Source organism: Tursiops truncatus, chromosome 6 (assembly GCF_011762595.2).
Source record: "Tursiops truncatus isolate mTurTru1 chromosome 6, mTurTru1.mat.Y, whole genome shotgun sequence".
NCBI lineage: Eukaryota > Metazoa > Chordata > Mammalia > Artiodactyla > Delphinidae > Tursiops > Tursiops truncatus.
This window is the reverse complement of record NC_047039.1, coordinates 88,334,900-88,351,789: the sequence shown is the minus strand read 5'-3', so window position 1 is coordinate 88,351,789 and position 16,890 is coordinate 88,334,900. Positions and strand designations below refer to the sequence as shown.

The following is a 16,890-nucleotide window of genomic DNA, read 5'->3' as shown; positions in this document are numbered from 1 at the left end:
TGAAGTGATATGGCCCTAGGTCTGAGGCTTAGCTCTGCCTTAATTTCCTCATCCCTATCATGAGGTGACAGTAAATCTCCCTTATAAACTTGTGATGAGGGTTAAATGAGATGATGCATATAAAAGCTTGGCATAGTGCCAAGCACAAAGTAAATATTCAATAAAAGTTAATTTTTATTATTGCCTCTTAAACTTCTGGCCTCTACTTATATCAGTTGATTCAGATGTGAAGGAAAGAAATAACCCAAAGGAATCTGGGCAGCATCTGTAAGAACTCTGAAGTTCTGGAATGACAATTTCACATCTGGAGGCATAGTTAATATATTCATCACTTTTTATTATTGGCGATTGGAACTTGAAGAAGAAAAATAAATATTAAAAATCCAGACAAGATTTAAGAATGGAATTTAGATTTTAGTTGAAAGTATAGATTTAGAGTAAGAATTGAAGATGGAAGAAATATGGGACCTGGGAAGAAAATGCTTGCCCAAAGAGTAACTAATCCAAGTTACCACTGTGTTGAAGGTCCAGTGTTTTGTATCAGTGCAACATATGAGTAGTAATAGTAATAGAATAATAATATGGTAATGATAGTTGCAGCCGTAGCTAATACTTACACAGTACTATGTGGCAGGTACTGTTCTAAATGCATTACTACATACATTAACTCATTTAACCTATTAATTCTTAGACGGAAGCATTTAGGCTTAAGAATCCAACAGGTCTGAAGTTAAATCTTGGCCCTACCTTAATGGCCAGAGGACCTTGGACAAGTTACTTCGCTTCTCTGGGCTTTAGTTTCCTCATAACTAACTGGGAGTGAGAACACCTAACCCACAGGGATAATGTGAGGATGATATGAGATTAAATAATAAATTACCTATCATAGTGCCTGATATCTAGCTGATACCTGGTAGCTATAGCTTTACATTGCTATCAATATTGTAATTATTATTAAATCTTATGACCAAAAACATCACTCTGAAGGCATGCAGAATAAAGTTTTGAAAGGGGAAACTTTTTTCTTCCTTCCTCATTCCTCTTCACCTTTTCAAAAAATGGTAAGCATCCTAAATTATTATTAAGCTTTTTCTCAGAATAAACTACACATGAATAAAAAGTAGAATATTATAAAGATAAAAAGACCCTTAGACTAGCTTTAAAGATTTTTCCCTCTAGGAACAATAGTGGTGAAAATTCTATAGTTCCTTAAATAGTAGTGAAAAGAATGAAAATGGCATATGGCTGGGGGAATCTTCCAAAGAAACTACTCCACACAACCATCCCCTTTTCTCTTCTCTGCCTTTTAAGGTTACGGTAACATGATAGAAAATCTGAGACTCACACCATCTGTTCAGGCAGTTCTATCACTGCTCATTTCTCTCGTTAAATAATCAGAACACTTTCCACTTCCCAAACACTGCTACCATAAAAAGCAGTTAAAGCACAATGAAAGAAGACTTTTCTAGCCAGAGATGTAGTAGTTAGAAGTGCATAGTTCTTTTGAGGTCTGACATGGGATCATGTCAGTGAGAAGAAAGAAATCCTTCTAAGAAAGCCTTAGAAGAAAAATTAAGACTAACATGATTATAATACAAGCTTCAGAAATTACTTTTCTTAGAACAAAGGTGACATTCTCATATGAGTTCTCGAAGAATAGGTGTGGCAGTTTAATATTGAGATAATTATATAGGTTTCTGATCTGTAAATTCCTTGTAAGACTAAGAAGAGAAATACTACTGCTACAGAGAGTATTAATAATAGCAGCTTATAATTACTTAGCACTCAGGACATGCTTAATTATCTTCAAAACCCTTTTTGTGTATTGACTCACTTAGTTCTTAAAACCATTCTATGTAGGAATTTCTATTATTGTTCCCATTTTACATTTGAGGAAACTTAGGTACAGATAATATAGCTGATAAAACAGAGAGCTGGGATTCAAAAGCAAGCAGACTGGCTCCATGCCTTTAATTTCTATGCTACACTATTTCCTAGTTTAAAAAAAAGCCTCTAAATTATGTGTTAAATTTGGCATCTTTATCATATTTGAATAAACAAACTATAGCTAAATGTCAAAAACACTTAGCTCCCTATTCACCTAGCCATAGTGAGAGTGTCAATTACAAATTCATTAACTTACTAATTTCTATCTTATAATCTGAGCTTACTCAGCATGAAGGTGTTTGTTGTCATAAAGCAAAATAATTTTTTATAATAAATGAGTTTCGGGAATATGCTCCAGGATCAGGGTCAATTGGGATACTTTATTACTTTGAGAAAAAGGTTTGGATTACTCTCAAACCTCCAGAACCAGTTCAACCTTACACGGAGACTCCCTGCCTTCAAACAGATTCAGTGATCCCAGTAGGGTATGTCTAAGTACCCAGGAGAAACCAGTCCAAGTTTGGAATTCTTCTTCTATGCTATGTAGAACATTCCCCAATGCTCCCAATGGCTCAAATTTATTCAATGATAGGAGCCCCAATCTCAGCTAGCTGGTGAGGGAAATTTATGCTACTGGTCATATAACAACCATAAGAATGACAACAACGATAGCAATCACATTAGCAATCATAATATTAATAATATTAAATAATAATAACAATGGTAACCACCACTTACTGATAATAAGTGCTAAGCATTCCGCTAAGTACCTCATACTGTCAGGTGTATTACAGAGGCAGTAGGGGGTAGTGATTAAAAGTATGACCTCTAGAGACAGGCTGCTGTCTGACTTATTCGCTGTGATGTTGAACAAACGACTTAAATTCTCAGTGTCTCATAGACTATCTGTGGTTGTTATGAGGATTAGATGTGTTAATACATGAAAAATGTTCATAGTAGTGCCTGATACACAGTAGTACTACTCAAATTTAATGGATGAGGAGCTTAATGTTCAGAAAAGCTAAAGGCCACAATTAGGGTGAAGCTGAGGCTTCCAGGGTCTGCCTGATTCCAGAGCCCTTGCTCTCTGGGTTCTCTTTCACATTCGTTCTCTCTCTCTCAGAACTGTGAACAGGCCAACTGCATCATAAAGGGCACTCAGTTACTCTAACTTCATTTTTGTCTTTCGTCATCAAGGAGTTTGACTATGGCAGTATTAAAAAAAAAATGTTCAAAATGCCAATCTAACATATTGCAGTCCATCAATTAATTCAGAATTGAGACACTCTCCCCCCGCAATTTTCTATCTGAATCATGTGTCTTAAGATTATAATTGGCAGTGTCTTTCCTTTCTTGGTAGCACATAAAATAATGGTACATCTTACAATGCATATCACCTTACATTTGACAAAATATGGTAGCTGTTAAGCCCGATCACTATCCTTTAAGGATTAGCCCTCAGTCTATGTGTTAAAGGCACATTCCAGAGCTTGCCCAGCATTCATGACCTCAGCTCCAGCCAATCCCAATCTCCTCACTTAAACTTCATGTGACCTTAACAATCTCCTTCTTACTGACCCTTACCCATTCTCATCAAATTATCAAGCTCCTACAGCTCTAACAGCCAATCAGTTTTTTGGCTCAGGCTCTGGGCCTGATTTTTCTGTTCCTTATTTTGGCTTTCCGTTTCTGATGACTCAAGGGCTTCCAAATCACAATGACTCTATGGACTGACAAGCCCAGGGGCACTTCCTCCTCAGGGACTGTCCTTATAGGTAGTCCTCACTTCTCAAGCATAACTGGGCTCTCTGGCAAAGCTGAGAAAGTATCAGCTAACAGTGAGACTTGACAGTCTTTTTTCCCCCCCATTTTCAGTTACTTCCTTATTTCTATCTTCTGCAGTTATTACTATAGCCCCTTTTGTAAGTACTTATCTGATTCATACTTAAATTTTTTTCCTGTTTTGGCCTGAGTGCCTCCATTCCACATATAGTCAGTCTCTTCATAGAAGAAAAAAATGTCAAGTTTTACATCATCTTTTCCCTGGAAAGATAGTTCCAAGCTGTCTTCTACCTAGGGAGAAGATGAACATCTTCACAGACTGAAACAAAGGAAGTACATTTTTTAAAATTAAAAAAACAAAAGATTCTTATGTTTTATACAGAGAGAGTATAGGTTTCAAGATACTGTTTTTCAAGTTGGAGCACTTCTGAAATTGGGATGCATCAGTAGCACACCATTGTTTGATTTCTTTTTTTTTTTAAACATCTTTATTGGAGTATAATTGCTTTACATTGTTGTGTTAGTTGCTGCTATATAATAAAGTGAATCAGCTATACGTATACATATATCCCCATATCCCCTCATTCTTAAGTCTCCCTCTCACCCTCCCTATCCTACCCCTCTAGGTGGACACAAAACACTGAGCTGATCTCCCTGTGCTATGCGGCTGCTTCCCACTAGCTATCTATTTTACATTTGGTAGTGTATGTATGTCCATGCCACTCTCGCACTTCATCCTAGCTTACCCTTCCCCCTCCCCATGTCCTCAAGTCCATTCTCTACGTCTGCGTCTTTATTCCTGTCCTGCCCCTGGGTTCTTCAGAACCATTTTTTTTTTTAAGATTCCATATATATGTGTTAGCATACAGTATTTGTTTTTCTCTTTCTGTCTTACTTCACTCTGTATGACAGACTCTAGGTCCAACCACCTCACCACAAATAACTCAATTTCATTTCTTTTTATGGCTGAGTAATATTCCATTGTATATATGTGCCACATCTTCTTTATCCATTCATCTGTCAATGGACACTTAGGTTGCAAAAATATGGAACGCTTCACGAATGTGCGTGTCATCCTTGCACAGGGGCCATGCTAATCTTCTCTGTATCATTCCACTTTTAGTATATGTGCTGCCGAAGCGAGCACTGATTTCTTTCTTAAATGCACATAAAACAATGTTGCTTTTTACAACTGATGACAACTCAGAGTAAATGACTTATAGTAGTTAAATGGTCACTCTGCAAAACATCCTGTTCCTGAGCCCCTTTCTGACTAAAGAAGGAAAGTAAGCAAAGAACAATTATTCCCTTTAATAACCAAGTAAAACTATCAGGAAGTAAGTCTCTCATCACAATCAATAAATGAGTACTTATGGAACTGTGGCACAGAAACCCATATATCAATACATTATATACATGCAAAAAAGAAAAAAGAAGTTAAAAAGTACAAAGAATTCTGAGAGCATTTCCCTAAGAAACTTATCCTACAAATAATCATGTTCCCATTGGACTTGGTGCATCTGTCTGTGGCAGCACTAATCACTTAGTTGTTTATGAATTTGTTTTCTCCCAATTAGACAGTGGACTCCTCAAGGATAAAGACTGTACCTTATTCATCTTTGTGTCCTGGGTGCAGAGCTCAGCGCCAGGCAGAGACTGAGTGTTAAGGAAACAATTGCTGAATGACTAGAGTTCTATTGCTTTGCCTTTCACCTCAGGAAGATATTTTATTAAATTTTTAAATAAACTAGAATGATTATGATGAGAGAAGTAATTTTCCAGGAACTAAACATACTTCTACTTGCTTTCCAGGACAACACCTCCCTGGGAACAACCAAATTAAGAGTAAGGTCATTGTCGGGATCATAGGCTTAGGGCATAGGAATCAAATTGTCTAAAAGGAGATTTCATCTAAGCCACAATGACCTATTCCTAGTTGACCTGTGAGAAAACTGCTATGGCCTAGGACATGTGAAATAAACAAGAAACCCAAGTACTGTTTGAAATGATTCCATATTTTTTTTAAGCTTTTTTTTTTTTTTTTTGACGTGGACCATTTTTTAAAGTCTTTACTGAATTTGTTACAACATTGCTTCTGTTTTGTGTTTTGGTTTTTTTTGGCCGAGAGGCATGTGGGATCTTAGCTCCCCGACCAGGGATCAAACCACACCACCTGCATTAGAAGGCAATGGGAAGGGAAGACCGCCAGGGAAGTCCCTGTATTTCTAATTCTTAGCAATCAATGGAATGTTTCAAGTTGATAATAATATGATGCCTACGTGAACATAAAATTAAATGACTCATGAGAAAAAACATAACTTCAGGTAAGGTAGATGAGATTCTTATTATATTAATCATATATTATATTAATTAATTATGTTATATTATTGCCTAATATAATGGCAATAAATTCTTCAGCAAGAGTCCAAGCTCCTTTTTGCCTTCTCATGGTCAATAGAAAGCCAGATTTTCTAGTTTTCCTTAAATAGTGCAGAAGTCACAAGTGGTAATAATCTTCGGCTGAACTCATCCTGGCCGATAATGAGTGATAAAATGCTACATACAGTGCTTTTAAACATCTCTGAGTTGCTTAATATAAACTTTACTTTTGAGACATGTTACTAATGAAGTAAATCAGATTTTTATTACTGACCTTCCCAAATTTGTGCTTGAGTGGGAGTCCTGCATCTTGAAATGCTGAAATAATATCAGATTTGTAATCTTGTATAAAAATTCCTAGGTCAACATCTTTACTATAAGGAATAATGCCGCACTGCCGATACCATCCTAAAAAAAAAGAATGAGAAAACTTTTTTAAAAACTTAAGTTTGGAAAAAATTAGTCATTATTATAATGGATAGTCTTTGTAACAGTGTATTTTATTTCACAGGATTAGACTTGGTGTGCTTTACCAAAATTAAAAAAAAATTAGATCCCAACTTAATATCTGTGATTATAGGAGCCACTTGTTGAAGAACACTTCTTTTATTCCTTCCTTCCTTCATTTTTACTGGTTTGAGCACTCAGCAGCCTCAAAAACTTTCATGATGTACTGTAATTTCTGAATAAACTATTAGCTTTAATAATGTTAACTGGGCCATCCATTTAAAACATTAAGTTACTTTTTAAAATGTTTAATCATAAATCTCTTATAATGAAGGTTGCTTTTAAGATATGCTAAAAAATATAATTTAATTCTTTTGCTTAAGCTATATCCCTTTCCTGAGCAGTAATTTGTAGAACTTAACAGCTCTGAACAGCTCATGTCTGATGGATCACATAAAAAAGAAGAGCAGTACCAGCCTCAATTTTCAGCATACTGTCAAAAGATATTCCTACATATTTACTATGTATCTACTTCTAAATTGGGGCTATAATAATGTTCTAAAAAGGCAAACTTTATACCTTAATATTACTAAGGGCTCTGAGTTTCTCTTATTATCCTTCTAATCCTTCCATTCAAAGTATTCAAAAAGTAAATAAATGTCTATGATTATCTTTGAGAAATACTGTTTGGAATTCTAAACTTTAACTCCATTTTAACATAGATCTTTAGAAGCCTAGCATGGGATCTCATCTCTAGTTTAAGAAAAATCTACAATCCACATCTATCAAAGAATCATGAACTACTAAAAATGGAAGACTCCTTAAGTATCATCTAATCCAACTCCCTCATTTTATAAATGCCCTTAAATTAAGAAAACCATGGGGCTAAGAACTCAAAAGATATCATGATAAATGATCAAGAAAACCATGGGGCTAAGAACTCAAAAGATATCATGATAAATGATGACAGTCTATAAAACAATCTTACTCCAGAAAGTTAAACCTTAAAGCATGTATCACATAAATGAGATGTACTTTTTTGGGGGGGGTGGGGGTTACTCTAGCTGGAAGCTCCTTGACAGGAAGAACCATGGGAATTTTCCTCAAAGCCTAATTGACAGGATAACCATACAACCCTGTTTACATCTGTTGTACCAACATAATTACTAATGGCACTCCTTTCACTCTCAAAAAGTCTCTTGAATTGGACAATAAATTATATGGTAACCCTATAAAAGCAGGAACAAAATTAATTTTTGTACAAATATAGTTATAATTAAGATAGAACAAATACAGATATAATCAACTACAGTTATAAACAAGAGGGAATAAAAACAAAAAAATGTTAAATTCTAAATAATTCTAAAATCCAAAGGAGTTTGAGCTAATGCACAATAGAAGGAGATCCAGAAATCTTTCTTGGATTCTACATTTCCCCATCTCAGAATGAACAGAATGTGGTAAGACAGTGATGTCCAATCATGATCTGGAAAAGATTCGTGGAAGACCTTATGACATTCCCTTTCCTCTTAGAAACTTTTGGTGCAATGCAAGTTATTTGTATTGTGTGTAAGTAAAGAAACAGAACACAGTTTTTTTTTTTTAAGGTAATAACAACCTTTGGGATAGAAATAATAAAATGCTTAAGATTATCTGAGAATCACATGTAGTCTACATGTTCTGATATAAATTTTATACAAATTACTTATAATTTTGGGACACACAACATGGCCTTAATTCTGTTTTATGCTTCTGAAGTTATTTCTTTAAAAAAAATCAATAAATCCTTGCTCCATGCACTATGTTTATTCTTTCTATAAATATGATGCTTCGAATACCACTGATGTTTTGTCATCTCAAGCAGTCATCCTTAGAGCCAAAGAGGATGAAATGTCAAAAAGACAAATGTAAAGTAACAAGAATTTTACCTAGACAAGTTCCACTGCTCAGCCAGAACCGTACTCCCAATTTCTTTAATGTTTTGGCTGCTAGTTGCAACAATTCCTTTGCACTCTTCCGAAAGGCCATAGCTTCCACAGTGTTATCATCAAGGTATTGCTACAGATATAATAAATAGTCAGCTATTATAGCCATTTCTAAGTTGCCAGAAATATTTCTGTGACATCCAAATTAAACTTGAAAATTAATCCCATATTATATATTTTTTGATTATAAAAATCAAGTTTCAGAATTCCTTGTTAGTCACACATTAAAATAAGACTATAAGAGTGGATTCTAGGAGAGACAAGTTAAATGGGAAGGACTATACCCAGGATTCTCAAAGGATGAGATTTATACCTTTATCAACTCCGTCCTCTACATCACGATTTAGCAGATTGGGTAGTTAGGGGAAAAGAAGGTTAATTAAGAGAGCTACAGGCATATCTGAAGCACAAGGCCTTCAGTGACGTTTTCATCATTCACTGGTGCAAATGGTCTTTAGGACAGAACAGTATAGTACAAAGAATGTGGGATTTTTGAATCAGATTGTGTTCAAGTCTAAACTCACTTCATTTTAGCTATGACTCTGGGCATAGTGCCTCAGAAGAACATAAGCTCTATGAGGAAAGTGACTTCATTTTGTTTATCACTATATCTCCAATGTCTAAAACAGTACTTGAATGAATGAGAGAATCAAAGAACAAACCTCTCTCAGATATAATTTTCTCATCAATAATTAAAGAATAATAATTATACTTTGCAGGACTGCTGTGAAGATTTAAAGAGATAATGACAGAAAAATGTCTCACAAATTTTGAAATTCTATACAAATATTACTGTCATTTACTTATAGTCTTTTTGCTTTTCTTCATTTTTAGGGTGTTCTGGAACTGAAGAAAGCACTGAAAATTCTTCATTGATGCTTCACTACCTATGGGACAAAATCTAAACTTCTTGGCATGGCAGACAAGGACACTGTGTTCAGGGCCAGAGTACTGGTCCAGCCTTATCTCCACCCTTCTCATATTTCACTCCCCAAATATATCACAACTTTTCATGCCTCTGTGTCAACATGTTTCCTCTGTCTGAAATGCCCTTGACTAACAAAATCTTTCAGGTCTCAGTTCCACCCTCTGAAAAGCATTCCCTGATTTTCCCAGGAACACAAATGTATTTATTCTCCCAGGGCTCCTCTTCAGCTCAACATTTAAAGAGCAAGAAATTACGTTTGGTACTAGATATAGACAGAGACAAATAAAATAATCTGTTCAGTGACCTTATAACAGTTACCATTTATATATACTTTTATTATAATTCTTATCATATTTAATTCTTTTTGTTCCAGAACAAAAGATCAAAGTCTTTTTTTAAAATTGAATTGTAACTGACATATAATATCATATTAGTTTCAGGTGTACAACATAGTGATTCAATATTTTTATACATTACAAAATGATCACCATGATAACTCTAGCTACCATCTGTCATCATACAGAGTTATTACAATATTACTGACTATATTCCCTAGTGTGTATATTACATCCCCATGACATATTCGTTTTATACCTGGAAGTTTATATCTCTTAATCCCCTTCACCTATTTCACCCATCCCCCTTATCATATTTCATTCTAATTGCTGATTCTATTTATATTTCCTCCAATAGGCTGTAAACATGAATCCTTTAAGGCAAGTACTGAATCTCTCCATCACTGTATGTACAAATTGAAAATGGTGCCTGGTATATAATATGTGAGCAACACATATTGATAAATGCGTAAATGAGTAAATAACTGACTAATCCCCTCTCATCCCACGATATCTTAAAATATCCTGGCATTCTTTTACAATACAGCAGGAGGAAATATAGTTCCTAGAAGGACCATATATCTCAAGCAAAAAGTATCCCTAGGAAAAAAGATGGATTCCTGAAGATAAGTTACATTCTCCAGAATACACAAAGTATGTGGGATCTTTTCAATATGAAAACATCCTCAGAGCCACAATTCTCTTAGAACATATGATTGGCATGAGAGATGCATGTTCATATCCCTGTTGTAGGGGGGAAAGCCTGGAGCTAGAAATTTGGAGACCCAGAATTTACTCCATGCTCAGCCAATAATGACTATGTAACTTACATCTTGAAACCTCAGTTTTCTTATCAGTTAATGGTGAATCCTTGGCTTATTTCACAGAGTAACTGAAAGGATCAAATTAAGTAACAGAAATGAAAACTTTGTGTTATACAAAAATATTACTCTGACAATTATGTCCAACTGAGGCTGCCCCTGCATAGACACTCTCCCAGCTCTGACATACCTTTAATAAATAACATGACACTCCCAGAAATTCCATTTCTTAGAATTGACCCTCATATGCGTTAAAGTATAAACACATATATACCTATACACCTTATACATCTGTTATGGACTTTAAAAGTTATAGTTATACATACTTCTTTTCATTTAAAAATGTCTCATATAAATCTTGGGATTACCATGCCTCTTAGAAAAAGACTAAATCCTAATTTAAATACCAGTCCATATGATCTTTCCTGTTCAGACAACCTTTCCCCAAATCTTTCCCCAAAATATAGATGAAAAACAATAAAATGACAGAAGGTGTCCACTCATTTCACAGATGAGGAAACTAAGGCTCAGAAATTTGCCCCAGGTCTCAGAGCAACTTAGTAGAAGAAAGAGGATATGAATGTGGCTTTCTAGATATTTCTGGGCCAGGGGTCCAGATATTTCCATACTCCCCTCTAGTTTTTTACTGGAACTCAACAAACTGAAGCTCATCAATTATTTTTTGATGGTTACTGCCGAAACAAAATCAAGTGCAGGAAAATGTGTATTATCCTAGTCCTAAACTTCTTGGTAGATTGGGAAAATAATTAAAGTAAATAAAGTAAGCCAGGAGAGCACTTCCCCTCTGTTCTCCTTCCCTCCCTGGACTCTTCTAAACTAGAGCCATTAGATGAGGCAGAGCAAGAAAGCGCACAGTGGTGGCCTGGCATGGGTATCGGAGCCTGAGAAGGCGTCGAGGGCATCCACATGGAGAAGAGTCCAGTGTGGGGAGCCAGAGCCTGAGCAAGATGAGAAGTGTGTCTATATATGGGAGTAGCCCAGTGGGGGAGAGCAACACCTAAGCAGGATGAGGATAGCATCCATGTGGGAGAGCGAACAGCAGAAACAATGGGAGACTGAACAAATAAGTAAATATATTAAGGGTAACATAAGTCAGGTTTCTCACTGTTTGAGAAGGGAGTCACAAAAATGGAAATGAACCCTATGTTATTTAATTGAAATATAAATTAGACTGAAGACATCAATGTGGATTCATGGATCGTGAGAGACAGACAGATACAGAAGTAAATACACACACACTCTACTCCTGTCACTGGGAGGTCCTGCAGGCAAGCAAATCTGGCCTCCAGGCTTGGCTTCTAAAAGGAATCAGTATCCAGAGAGATGGCTGATTCCAGGATTGTAGCAGGGAAATTACAAGATGAACCTAGAATATCTTGAGCCAAAAAGCAAGAAGGTGCTCAAAAGATGATGGAGACATGTCAAAAAGACACAGAAGTCACGTGAAGGGGCTTCCACTGGCCAAATATGGAACAGTTTGAGGATCAAAATAAATGAAGAAAATAGTGCACTATAACTCATTGAAGAAAATAGGAAATCATGAGTTCATATTGATATAAACAAAGAAACTTGAAAGTTTGAGGAAGATATTGACAATATTTACAGACTTTTAAAGTACCTTCATGCCAAATACCTATTAATTACAAAGGGAAAAATAGAAACTTCACCAGGGCGAAGCCAGCAGACAGAACTTTAATCACGTAATCAATGTAAAAGTCAATAGTAATGGGACAAATCAAAATCATGCAGCGCCCAACAGGATGAAGTGAAAGCACAGAATCACTTCTGTGTTATTCCTACTAAAGGTATATAACCTAAATCTAACTTGAGGAAAAACCAAACAAACCCCAAACAAGGGACAATGTACAAAATATCTGGCCTGTAATCTTCAAAAGTATCAAAGTCATAAAAGTTAAAAAGTGATTGTGAAACTGTTCCAGACTGAAGGAAACTAAAGAGACAGAAAAATTAAATGCAACATGTGATTCTGAACAGAATCCTTTTATTATAATAGTCATTATTGGGATAATTAGCAAAACTTGAATGAGGATTAAATGGTAATAATCTTTATATTAATTTCCTGATTTTTGTACTAAGACATGTAGGACAATGTTCTTGTTTTCAAGAAATACTAAATTATTTGAAGTTGTGGGGCAGATGTTGACAACTTACTTGCAAATGATTCAGGAAAAAGAATTATTTGTATTGCATCTGTAACTTTTCTGAAAGTTTGAAAACGTTTCCAAAAATTATTATAAAAAAAAAGGAAGAAAGTTAGGAGGCTGCTTTGTGAGATCTAGTAGATTCATTGATTTTTTTTTTCCAACACCAGGCATTGTATTTAAGACTGTTTGGCGCCATCAAGTGTTCAAAGTTATGTATGTTCACCTTAATTTGAAAACTGACCTTCCTGTGGTTATAACGTAAGAAATGATGAAGAATGAAACATTTACAAGGGTAAGGATTAAAAAAAGTTATCAATCCCATTAGGTACTCTATATCAGTAATAACAGTACATTAGCAGAAGAGGAAAACAAATCAGTAATCACGAGTCTGTCTTGCTACTAGTGAAGGACACAAATAACATGATGAAGAATGAAGACAAAGTTTGGGACTTCCCTGGTGGCGCAGTAGTTGAGAATCCACCTGCCAATGCAGGGGACACAGGTTCAAGCCCTGGTCCGGGAAGATCCCACATGCCGCGGAGAAACTAAGCCCGTGTGCCACAACGACTGAGCCTGCGTGCCACAACTACTGAAGCCTACAGCCCGTGCTCCATAACAAGAGAAGCCACCACAATAAGACCGCACACCGCAACCAAGAGTAGCCCCTGCTCGCCACAACTAGAGAAAGCCTGCACACAGCAACGAACACCCAATACAGCCAAAAATAAAATTAAAAAATAAATAAAATTAAAAAAAAAAGATTCAGCATAAAAAAAAAGAGAATGAATACAAAGTTCCACTTGATCCTGTTATGAAGAGAAACCTGTCAATAGCATTATAGCCTTGCTATGTGATGGTACTTTAAACACCAATAGTATGAGGCTATGATAAGCTGATTAGCCCTCTGAGCAACTGTCATCCACATTCTTTACTCTAATGCTGACTGAATGGTTGCCCTTAAAATCTAAAAAGCAAAAGTGAAAATATGCAATTAAAAAAATATAACACTATTCTCATGATTTCTCAATATCTTGAAACATTTTACATCTTACACTGCCTTCTCACAAAGTTCAATAAAATGAGTTTGGGCAAATGCTTGCTAGGTAATAGAGTAGCTCTAATAAGTGTCCTGGAAAGAAACCATTTGATTCGGATGAGCACCTTATTCTTCATGCATTTTTCCATCACTAGAGGAGCTTTTCTTTGCACCAGCTACTGTGCTAGATACTGGGGCTACAGAGGTGAGTAAAATAAGATGCCTGCCATCAAGAAGTTCACACAATCTTGTAGGGGGACAAGACTGACATTCACAATTAATTGTGGTAATTGCTATGACAGAGGTGGCAACCAGAAAAAAACTCCCCTGAGGCAGGAACAGTGAATGCATGGTCAAGTGCAAGCACCAGTCTGCATCTCTTCTGCTTCCTACTACTCTGTGGTGGGGATATGATGGGCAGCACTTGCCTAATACTGCTGGCCCAGCCACACATGCGGTTTTCCAGCTTTTCATCCACGAGGCTGACTGGGTATGCTTCACAGTCACATAACTACAGATTTAAGGGAACAGGGCTAGGAAGGCCCACCCAGGCTGTCAGGTCTAGGCCCTGGGTGCCAGTACAGCCTACCAGAAAAAACCTTGCATTTGTGGGTGCTGGGCATTTGGCCAGTGATGATACAGCTGGTACTTCATTTTCCTATTCCACTCCTATCCTTGTGTACACAGCTTTCTTGGAAGGGAACCCCAGAAAATAAAGGGCAAGTGGAAAAATTAGGGCACCAAAACCCCACCATATATTTGACTGATTTCACTGTATCTCTCTTTCATGTCATTTCTTACAGCTGAACTTTCATGTCCTTTAAAATCATCTTTATATCCCCTGGGGTCAGGAGAGTTCCTGGGAAGCTAGCTTTTAATAAATGTTTATTGAGTAGAAAGCTAAAGCAGCAGAATAAAGTAGAGTTCAAAAGCACTTGGTCTTTGTGTAGCATTTATCTTCAAAAACCTTCAAAAACACAAAAAATTCATATTCAGTGCCAACCCTCTGAGAAAAACTGTATTTTCTATGAAGTCCTCTCTAAATCTGCATGGTCCATATTCTACATGGCTTCATCCTACTCAGATTGCTTCAAGAACAGAATATACCATCTTTATAAAGTTCATGGGCTATCCTAACTAAAAGCGGAGGCCAGTGCTGAACCTGTCAAAGTCTCCAAATAAAACAGGGTCTCCATAGATATCAAACCATTCAACTGGGGAAGAAATTGTTCCTTAAGGTTAATGTTTAATCTACTTAAAAAAAATTGAAACCATCTAGAAGAAAATAGACAAATCAGAAAAGATGTTTTCTTACTTACTTTCCATAGTTCCTTCATTCCCCCCCCAAGAAATATTATACATATACTTCCTTTAATTTGAAAAGTACAATATTTGGTTATCTCTAACCTGAAAGAATGCTCGAGCTTCTTTATACCTACACTCAATAAATCTAGAGTGTGGTATTTCTTCCAGAAAGTGCATTGGATCTTTTGGAATGAGAACTTCTAATCCATCAATAGTAACTTGTTGTAACTCTGGCCTGAAAACAAAAGTTAAGACTTATTATAAGGATTTAACTCAGAATATTGGCAGCCTCTTCAAAATATACAATATAAGCAAATAGTTAAACTCAAGCATATTTTCTTCAATTACCTCAGGTATCATTTTTAAAGATCTATGCTCTTTTTTTTTTTTTTTTTTTTTTTTGTGGTACGTGGGCCTCTCACTGTTGTGGCCTCTCCCGTTGCGGAGCACAGGCTCCGGAAGCGCAGGCTCAGCGGCCATGGCTCACGGGCCCAGCCGCTCCACGGCATGTGGGATCTTCCCGGACCGGGGCACGAACCCGTGTCCCCTGCATCAGCAGGCGGACTCTCAACCACTGCGCCACCAGGGAAGCCCCAAGATCTACTCTCTTAGCAACTATCAAATATACAACATAGCAGTGTTAACTATAGTCACCATGCTGTACATCAGATTTCCAGAACTTATTTATCTCATAATAATTGGAAGTTTGTACATTTTGAACACTTTTACTTGTAAGTATGTAAATCCACAAACATACTTTATCCTGTGTTTGAACTCTTTATATATATAGAAAGATTTGTATTCTTTTATGCCTTATTTTTGTCACTCAACATTGTAGGATTCATCTCTGTTGTTGCACAGAGCGCGAGTTCAGAGTTCCTTGTTTCCCTGCCCTATGATTCTTCTTGTTATGCGCACATACATTTTGTGTGGGGCATTAAGAACAATGTTGCTATGAACATTCAGATATATATTATATTTCCTGGGGCACATGTGCATGAGTTGCTTCCTGTTGAATATTTACATTTCAAAACTGATTTACATGAATTACATTTTAGATTTAATTACTAAATGTAAAAGAAAGAATAAGAATTCATGACTGAACAAGACAGGTTTCACATCTCCCCTTTAGACCCTGAATTTACCTGTCAAAAGCTCCAGGATAACGGCCAAACTGTAACTTTCGAAAAGGAACAAACTTCCTGTCAATGTGTCCTTTGAGCCGTAGATGGCCATGCCAAAGGTAGTTGCCGCTCCTTTCATGGAAGACCACCAAGTGGACAGCATGACTGGCCAATGTGCAGATGTAGTGCAGGGGGATTTCAGTTCCAGAAAGTGAGTCTATCCCATCTAGCCGGGGGTCCTTGCTCTCGAACTTTACGCACTGAAATCCCATATTTTCAGCTATCCGAAACCAGCTTTCCTAAAACCAAAGAAACATCAAACTTGAATATTTAAAACCAAATACTAGTAGTGAAACTAAAATGATTCTTACACTGAATTAAGTCATACATATTTTTGTCCTAATCTGCTCTTTGCCTGAAGATTAAAAAATGAAGGTGGGGAAGGAAAGGTGGTAGTGGGAGAATAAAGGAAAGTACCAAAAAGAGAAACCACACAGCATGGAAGACATGTTCAAAGACTCTCTTTATGAAAATTAATACAAATTTCTTCCTTGGAATGAGAATGCCCACTCATTATAGTGTTCTTTGGTTAGTATCTATAAAGTAAACGTTAATATAAGGATAGCACTTAAAATTAAACCTGTAATTCTCAATTTCACTTCTAATAACCTTCAA

The 16,890-nt window shown here is 36.3% G+C and overlaps 1 protein-coding gene and 1 non-coding gene across 7 annotated transcripts in view; both read right to left on the bottom strand.

The window, feature by feature from the left end:
- FKTN (fukutin) overlaps positions 1 to 16,890 on the bottom strand; it is an 89,542-nt gene that overhangs the window by 32,412 nt on the left and 40,240 nt on the right. For 4 of the 6 annotated variants that reach the window (XM_073806353.1, XM_019949047.3, XM_033858356.2 and 1 more), the window contains exons 5-9: positions 16,237 to 16,514; positions 15,194 to 15,326; positions 8,424 to 8,553; positions 6,323 to 6,456; positions 3,833 to 3,960 (exon numbers count right to left, since the gene is read on the bottom strand). In XM_073806353.1, coding sequence (XP_073662454.1) covers positions 3,833 to 3,960; positions 6,323 to 6,456; positions 8,424 to 8,553; positions 15,194 to 15,326; positions 16,237 to 16,514 — 803 coding nt within the window. Of the gene's footprint in view, positions 1 to 3,832; positions 3,989 to 6,322; positions 6,457 to 8,423; positions 8,554 to 15,193; positions 15,327 to 16,236; positions 16,515 to 16,890 lie in introns of all 6 variants that reach the window. The other 2 variants (XR_004527056.2, XM_019949048.3) reach the window with 2 other exon arrangements.
- On the bottom strand, positions 4,710 to 4,816 carry LOC117312868 (U6 spliceosomal RNA). Its single transcript, XR_004527272.1, has one exon. It is a non-coding gene; the product is annotated as a U6 spliceosomal RNA (small nuclear RNA).